General features: G+C 46.9%; 1 protein-coding gene across 1 annotated transcript; it reads right to left on the bottom strand.

Annotated features, from left to right (window-relative positions):
• Positions 1–288: 288 nt before the first annotated feature.
• On the bottom strand, positions 289–7,033 carry LOC311033674 (integrator complex subunit 5-like). The gene is given in 5 exon segments (XM_084041277.1): positions 289–1,919; positions 2,102–4,066; positions 5,116–5,141; positions 5,144–5,358; positions 6,806–7,033. Coding segments are annotated over 5 exon segments (3,024 nt in total). The 5' UTR covers positions 6,901–7,033; the 3' UTR covers positions 289–1,196.
• Between the last annotated feature and the right edge of the window lie 2,106 nt (positions 7,034–9,139).

Genomic DNA, 9,139 nt, shown 5'->3' with positions numbered 1-9,139 from the left:
AAAAGTACAATATTTGCCTCCGAGATGTAGTGGAGTTTCTGTAAAAGTACAGCAAATTGGCAATACAAATAATATTTGTATTTCCAATAATAATAAATAATAATAAAAAAAGACCTCAAAATTGTACAGTACTTGAGTAAATCTACCACAGTGCAGTAGGATGGAGAATACATGTATGTGAATAGTTGATAGGAACCATAGCAATTCTGGAAACAAAATATGAAGTAATATAAAGTGATTGATCTACACATTTGTGTGTATTCGCCTAAATGCTGACATGACACAGTATTGAACAAAACATTTTATTTTTTTGACAAGGCATGTTTTGAATGATACCTGGGACAATAGCAAGAACTTTGTGTAAATCTAATAATAGTAGTGATCATCAGTAACCAAATTTGAGCTCCATTTCTTGACCTAGATATTACGCGTGGTACTTATGCAGAGTTCACAATAGCAGTGACAAAACAACAGGCTACAAGCCATTTTCAATGGAAGCCAGGGACATGAAGCTACAAACGTACACCTGACACATGGTGCTGGCGTGACAGGGTTGACACACTACAAAAAAAGCTCCAATGACGCATTAAAGCGTCAATGTTTTTGTTTCACCATTTCTCACGCTCTGTTGCATGAATGGAAGAAAAACATTCTTGTCATTAACCCGTTCCCTGTGTCGTTTAAACCCATCCTTTTCATTTATGCAGTGTGGCTTGAGCAACACTTCACTGTCTTAGCGACATTGTAGCTGACCACATGTGTCATTTTGTAACTTTTGTTGCTGCTAGTGTATACACAGCATTACAGTAGGTCTCATTCATTTGTCCTCTGTAAAACATTCAGTTGAAAAGAATCTAGAAGTCTAAAAATATGGTACAAAATGTAATGTACACTCTGTCTCACACAGACAGACTGACAGACAGACACACAGACAGCTATACTTGTGTGGAACTTTAGTAGAGTGACATCAACTTTGCAATCCACAAGAGGTACTCCCCTCTCCCGGACCATATTCACATGGTAGCAATTTTGCGCAAACTTCATACTCGTTTCCCACCTACCCAGTTATGAAGTAAGAACAAAATGGCCACCATGTCAATATGACCTGGTGCAATATGACCTGGTGTTTAGGGTAAAGTTCAGCAAATATTTTTTTCCTATCCTCTTCAGTTTTCTTCCAGCTATTTCTCTATCTCTCAGAGTTGGAACCGCCAGCAGAGGTGTCCCAGTCGATCAATGTTTTTATGCAGGACACTATGAATGGGAGACACATATCTTGCCACATCCCCATCCCGTGAAAAATCCCTGCAGAACAGACCCTTCTCCGAGCTGAAGACAAACTTCTGGGGCATGGGTCCATTGCCCCTGACATACTCCCACACAGCCAGCAGGAGGAGCCTGACCTCAAAGGGTGTGAGGTAGGGAAAGGCCTCGTGTACATTCCCCAGCACAGGAGGCAGGAGCTGACCCTCTCCCATGCAGGACACAAGGAGGCAGGAGGCCTGGAGGTGCCATGGGGAGTCTGTGGCCGAAGCTTCCCGGGAGGCCTCCCAGTGGGCCAATAGCGTGGCCAAGAGTCCCCGGAGTACTGCCGAGCAGTAGCAGAGAGCCGGGCGCCCAGCAGCTACCACATGGAGCAGGGGGAAGATGACAGGGTGGGCTTCAAAGCAGCGACGGATGTGGATATCTCGTTCCACCGTGGTGCGGGCATGCTCTTCCGGTGGCCATGACAATTCACCATTGGCCACATCTGGACAGATGTTTTCCACCAAGGTTACTGCGATGACCTTGGCTGCCTCTGCGTTGATTGGCAACGGCTCGTCTGGGTCAGATGGGGTATGTCGAGAACCATTGATGCTGCCGTTAAGACCGGAAGAACTGCAGCACTGGACTGTCACTGCCAGCAGGGTCTGAACATTCTGGTGACAGATAAAAAGAATTGTTCTGGTATTAGAGAGGCAATGTTCTGCAGTAAATACAATAAATAGAAACAAATGATAGTAACATTGGTTATTGTGTATCCAAGCATACGATGAAAATGAGACAGGGAGATTACAACTTTCATCCAATTCAACTAAAACCACACAACAACATGACTCACCTGGATAACCAGAGCTGGGTCAGGGGTTAGTTTAGCACAGCGGACCTTCAGACCCTTGCCAATCACTCCAGCATGGAAGACAGACCACACACTTCCAGAAAAGTTGACCGTAGTGCCAAACCGACAGTTGATGTCCAGCAGGGAGGCTCCCAGGTCAGGGGACATGGATGGAGAAACTGGGGGATCACCAGCCATGTCGGCAATCTGCCCCCCAAATAGGTCAGCGTTGCCTTTGTGCAGGGCTCCCTCCACCAGCTGCTGAAGCACTGACTTGAGAGTGAGAGGAGAATAGGCTGCCAGCCGGGACAGGAGCAGGACTGAACAGCTCACCGCCTCTCCCGCCTGCCCTCCATCTCTCCCCACTTCCCCTCTCCTTCGCAGTGCCAGGAAGAAGTAAGTGACGGCGGCACGGGAGAGCAAAAGAAGGCGTGCTGGCGAAGCGGTGCGAGGGAGGGGGCTGGAGGACAAGAGGCGAATTGTGGCATGGGATACAGCCGGGTCGCCATGGAGGAGGAGCAAGCAGAAGTCGTGGAGATGCCCAGAGACTGCCGAACCCAACTGGATGGCCATGGAAGACTGGGCGCCTGCTGCTCCTCGCCTCTCCTCATCCTGACTCTGAATGGCTGTGGCCAAGTTGAGCAACAGCTGTCGGAGCTGTCGTGGACCCAAGGTGTGAGTGTGAATCTGAGCCACACACCGGGTCACAGCAGCAGGGATGAGGCCTGGCAGGCAGGCGGAGAGTGGCGTGTGCAGCTGCCAGGCCAAGGCCAGTTCCTCTGGGTTACGGGCTTGGGTGAGCAGTTGACAGAGGGCCTCAGTGGCCACACTAGGACCTCCGTACACAGACAGCAGGCACAGAAGCTGGTGCAGCCATAGGTGGCGCTTCCTCTCCAGTCGCAGCGTCTCAGTGCAGAGCTCACCCACATGGGTCTGTAGCTCCTCCAGAAAGGGGATGACCCTCCCGGCTTGGGAGGAAGCAGAATGATGGTGGCTACCTTCCCCTCCATCAGAGCGGTTATAGACCAGCTTATGGAGGTGCAGAAGCAGCATCTGCAGCAGGCGGTCGCAGGCCTCACGGACACCTTCATGTGGGGAGGGAGTGGGGCCGGACATTATGACCGATGCAGGCGTGGCAGTGTCCGCCAGGAAACGGAGGACCCGAGCTCCTCCCGATGGACTCTGGCTGATCAGGTGGACGGCCAACCCAAGCATGTTATCCAGCTCCTCCCGGGGGAGACCCTGAAGCAAAGCCTGCAGTTGTAGCAGGACAGGTGGTCTGAGGAGCTCAACCAACTCTGCGGACACAGCGCCCAACAGATTGGGGGACAACGCAGCCAGCTGGAGTAGAAAGGGCACTGCTGCTCGGCGAAGCTGAGGGGAACTCTCCCACGAAGAGGAGGATGAAGAAGGAGACAGAGGGCTAGAAGGGTTTAGGCTCTCCTGGAACATCCTGAGCAGCTCCTTCTGGATACTGTCTGAATGATGAGCTGCGAGGTGACCCAGGATTCCTACCACCGAGCCGATCTTTGGCACCCTGCTGCCTTTATCTCCTCGTCCTTGGTCTCCTTGATCCTTGGAGCCATGAGAACAGAAATCCTTGAGGCCACAGGCCAGCACTCTGCTGATGATGGTGCCCGGGAAAGCTGAGCCAATGTGAGCTACCACCCAGTCGAAGTGAGGAGAGTGCTGCACAGAGGTGTCCAGCAGGGCATCCACGCAGGCATCGGGACACCACGCCAACATGGCAGCTAAGCACTGGGAGTAAGCCTCCATCAGAGAGCGGGTGGCAGCACAGGACATCCAGAGCTGGAGCAGCTCATTTAGGCTGGAGGAGTGGGGGGCAGCCCTGCGGCCAGCATGCTTGCTGCTCAGCTGTCCCAGTAGATCAACAGCCCAGGCAGACACCAGTGGGGCCCAGGCCCGGGGGTTGAGACGGATGAACTCTGACAAGACGCCATGGATCTCCTAGAGAGAGAAAGAATTTTAACTCACATCCGGTGAATATAAATGTCAGCTGAATATAATTTACATTCAGTACCATTCCCAAAAGTTCATTTATTTTGTATCTATTTTCAACATTGTATAATAATAGTGAAGACATCTACAAACCAAAAGGTGTTAAACCCATCAGAATATATTTTAGAATCTTTCACAGTTTGCATTGGTCATCTTTAAAAGAAAACACTGCAGATTTTCTGCCGAAATCCCATTGTTCTGATGTGAGGAAATCAAATCCATAATGTAGCGTGGGAAAAAATACCATGTCTTCTCCACAAAATGTTGACATCTTGAAAGAATGGCGTCAAACATGTTGTTTCAGGTCATTGGGCTTATGGAATGCCCAATTAAACAAACCCATCTAACTATCCATCAGGCTCACATTGGAAAAATGTAATCACAGATCGCCATTACCATTTGAGCAGTAGCAAAGGCATTAAACAAATGATAAAAACAAACATTTCCACAAAAAATATTATTACTGTCGGCCTCTGGCTGGAGGCCTACAAGATATAGACGGTTGGATATGAAATATATATTTTCTCATTTTATTTTTTCATTGCTTTCAATAATGGAACTGTCTAACTTTACCTGAAAGGAACAACATATTCTGTTAAAAAGTTAAACTGTTTGGTTTGTCTGTCCGTTTGTTTGTCCGTCTTGTCTGTCTTTTCTTTTTCTTTATTGTCAAGTGATTGTTATTATTATTTATTCATTTTTTGTCTTGTCATTTGTCTTGTTATGACCTTGGTGGGAGGGTGGGGGATTGGGGGAATAAGATGTCATACATAATGTCATATACTTGTATTTTTGTCTACAACATATGGAAAAATAAAAACAAAGTGTTTAAAAAAAGATATATATATTATTACTCATTTACCATAACCATGCAGTCTTACTTGAATGTGTAGCTGTGTCCAAAGTTATCGTTTGTCTGGTATTGTATGTATTATAGTGACTTTCTGTGACAAAGTGACTTCCTGGAGCCAGGTATAAAAATTGGGATTCCTCCATACCTGTATGATGTCCTCCAGGTTGGAACTGACTCCAGGCCTTCCATCTCCAGGTTGTGTAGGAACGAGGAGACGTGCTCATCGTAGACTCCCCTCAGACGCTCCAGCACTGCCCCCCGGCATGGCGGAACAGAGCGCAGCAAGCGTACAGCACAGCGGGCATGCTCCCTAACGCTCAGCTTACGGCCCTGAGCCGTGTCCACACCAGTGATGAATGATTTGATTTCCTGGGACAGTTCCTGGGCACTAAAGTGAAAGAAAGGGTGAGTGAATTTGGCAACATGGAGTGGTTAGGAGGGGAGCATGTCTATGTTCCCTCATGCTTTTAGGTGTCATATCCTGTGCTTGGGCAAGAACCTCAGCGTCCACATTCTGATGCTGAGGATACCCTGAGCCTTTTGCATACCATGTTTATGACGGTTCCATGTGGAAACTCAACATGACTACTTTCAAAAGTTATTATCCCAACTCGAACAGTGCTGAGGTGCTCATTGCAGGCACTCGCTTGGTAGGCATCTCGCTTAGGCGAGCCTCAAAGGCTCAAGGCCACTTCTGCCTGCACACCGGTCTTGTTTTTTTCAACATGGGCCCCATTCCTTCGTGAATATAGGGCTGATGAATGGGGCTGTCTCTAATGCTGGTGTAACGGCCGAACAATGCAGCGCCCCGGGCCGGGCTCGAACTCGAAGTCCAGACCTCACCAGTCCGGCCAACAAACCCCTGGGCCAGGGCGGAGTGAGTTACGGCCAGATATGGGGACGCTACACTGAGGGAAAAAATAGGGCTGAGGAATATACGGTCTAATTTGGGATGGAAAAGGGTTACTGAGGGAAAATAATACGGCCTACTTTAGAAAGGGGGGCGGGTCATAACTGCTGAGGGAACATAGGGCTGAGAATATACTAACTTGGATGGAAAATAATGCATAAGTGCTTAGGGATTGGGCCGAGGGAACATATGACTGACCCCGTTAGTGGACATAATGACCATAAATAGATACATGGAGTAGTATAATAACTCCATGTATCCTGTAAGATAATAAGATCACTTTCCATTTAACTTATGTATCATATAATGCAGGGGTCTTCAACAGGGGGTCCGGGACCCCTAGGGGGTCCTCAGAGTTACTACAGGGGGTCCGCCAAATCTTTGTGTGCATCCCTTTTCTGAGGAGAACTTTAGCCAAAAACCGCAGATACAAGCTCACAACGCCTGAGCTTGTAGATCGGCTATTTTTGGCAAGAGTTATAGGTGTAGAGGGGAAAAAAACAGAAAAAGTTTATCTGAAACACAATTTTATACAATATAGAGGGGGTCCCTGCTTCATCTCTCTCTCTGCTAGGGGGTCCTTGGCCTGAAAAGGTTGAAGACTCCTGATATAATGTATACTACTATGCATCACACATCATCAAAATGTGTAGCAGTCATCTGAAGTACAGGCGAAAGAAAACGGCGACATGATCACTCCTATATCAATACATTGGAACTCCAATGTATCAATATTATCTTAGATAATATTGATAGGCTATGACATGTACAGCAGTATACACACTGCACACATAGTGTTACAGCTAATTAACTACGAGGGGTTTAAACAGATCAGATGCTTATATTGTTTAAATGGCAATAATAATATCAATAATAATAATGTAATAAATGTAGTATGGACTTAAAGGTAAGTGCTAGTTCTCACCTCAAGGCATTTTGCGGCGTGTGAGTGTGTGAGGTCTGCATCGCTTTTAGGGGATTTCCATCCACAACGACAGACATCGCTTGCTCTTTCAACATTAATGCGTCACATTCAAACTAAAACCTTGGTCACTGGGTTTTAAATGTTCAATAGAGGGAATGTGCTGGCTTACTGTGGTATTTTAGTTTAATTCTCTCAACAACATATGAAATGGGCGCTCCATAGACGGAAGTAGGCTCTTCTTCGACGACGTACCGAGAAGAATAAAGGACGCCGGGAACGGACGATTCGGTTCACTGGCGCCACCTGCTGGCCGTGAATCGAACTGGTGGCAGAGGTGCTACACAGACTGCAAGAATACAGTGGTAGAAAAAGTACTCAAATGTTTTACTTAAGTACAAGTAAGTATCAATACGGCAACGTAGAACTACTCTGTTGCAAGTAAAAGTCCGGAATTCTAAATTTACTTGAGTAAAAGTACAAAAGTATTGGTAACAAAATGTACTTAAAGTACCAAAAGTAGAAAGTACTCATTATGCAGAATGTCCCATTTCACAAGTTTTCTACAATTAAGCTCACAATGCGTCACATCGCGATGCATTGTGAGCTTGTAGATCGACTGAAGTGGTTAATGTATATGTTTTGTAATAATAATTAAAAAAATCTACAGTAACTACAGCTTTCAAATAATTGTAGTGGAGTAAAAGTACAATATTTGCCTCCGAGATGTAATGTAGTATAAGTACAAGTACTGAAAATTGGAAATACTCCAGTAAAGTAAAAAATGCCTCAACATTGTACTGAAGTACAGTCGTACAGCACTTGAGTAAATGTACTTAGTTACTTTCCACCACTGGGTTGGTGCCGGCGTAGCCATGGTTCACATGTCATGTCATGGTATGACAGTCATGTTTCAGTGCTAGTGCCAAGTGAGGCTGGGACCGAGGCTAGGCTAGTGCCGGCGGTGACGTTGGTGACGTGCCGGGGGAACGACCGCCGCTCCACACGGCTTGTTTGTTTGTTTTCTAAACTCACGTCACCACTATTTATTTACTGCTCAGTGCTCTGATCCGGTGTAGAGACCGCCTACTGTATCCACCAATTGTTCACACTCATGCATGCGCGCGTACAGGCCGTTTCCGCATCCGCTCTAAACCAGATCTTTAACCTGCAAAGCATCATTTGCCACCTGATTCGGATGCTATCAATGCATAGAATGGGAGATTATCACGTTCTATCAGACCATTGAATGGGCGAAGTAGGCGACCTACCGTCTACCCCGCGATTTATCAGACCATTCAGTGGGCGTAATCAGGAGCTACTGACCTACCCAGTGGTGAGCTGTGGATTTTTGAACTAAGGGTACTGTATTTTATGACGTCACGCGCGCGCACGTGCGCGCACATAGCCACTCAGCTCAGTGCTAGTTGAAATACTGTATTCAACATGTGATTATTAATGTAATCATATGTATTATTATTTTGTTGTATTATTGCATTGTTAATTTGTTGTTTTTATTTTTGTTTCAAATTAATTATTTTATTTTCCTTTTAATTTTATATAAAATCCCTTTACATAGACTCACCCACACATAAGTAGGCCTACTTAAAATAATCAGACAACTTGTCTTTGTCTTGTCTCAGAGAACTGGGTCCTCTGCTAAGCGATCCACTTCACACCTTGTAGTGCAGAGATGTTGTCTGTCATTGTGAGAGGAAACACATTCAATTCAAGTCCGTGTCTTTTCTCGAGTAGCCTAATGTTATGCAAAGCAGCCAGGTAGACGCTATTGAGAACGGCTCGCCACTGACGGCGCGAACCTTGAGAGGCTATTGTTTTTAAACTTTAAGGCGTTAAAGACCGCCGCTGACGGTGCGTGCACGCGCGCCCCCAGCTCCCACAGTGTCAGAACTAAGGGTACGCCGTACCCCCCCGTACCCCCTACAGCTCAACCCTGGACCTACCGACGGAGATGACTTAAATACTTTAGTTTCGGTTTTGGTTGTTTCGGTTTCGGACCATGACGGAGGCGCGCAGTCTCAGGCGAGGTGGAGCCCCGCGACGGGCCACCGAAGGAGCTAAGGCGACTGAGTTGCCGTCCGGAGCGGTGCGACCCTCGCCTGTGCCTACTCAGCGCCGTTCGAGTTATGTACCGATATGGACAGAATCGTAAATATTGTTGTGGGGACTGCTCCGCCTCCGTCGGTAGGTCAGTAGCTCCTGATTACGCCCAATGAATGGTCTGACAAATCGCGGGGTAGACGGTAGCTCGCCTACTTCGCCCATTCAATGGTCTGATAAAACGTGATAATCTCCCATTCAATGATCCTTGATATA

The sequence above is a fragment of the Gymnoscopelus microlampas genome (assembly GCF_963454915.1).
Source record: "Gymnoscopelus microlampas genome assembly, chromosome: 18".
Classification (NCBI taxonomy): Eukaryota; Metazoa; Chordata; class Actinopteri; order Myctophiformes; family Myctophidae; genus Gymnoscopelus; species Gymnoscopelus microlampas.
Note: the sequence above shows the minus strand (reverse complement) of the source record. Positions and strands in the feature narration are given on the sequence as shown.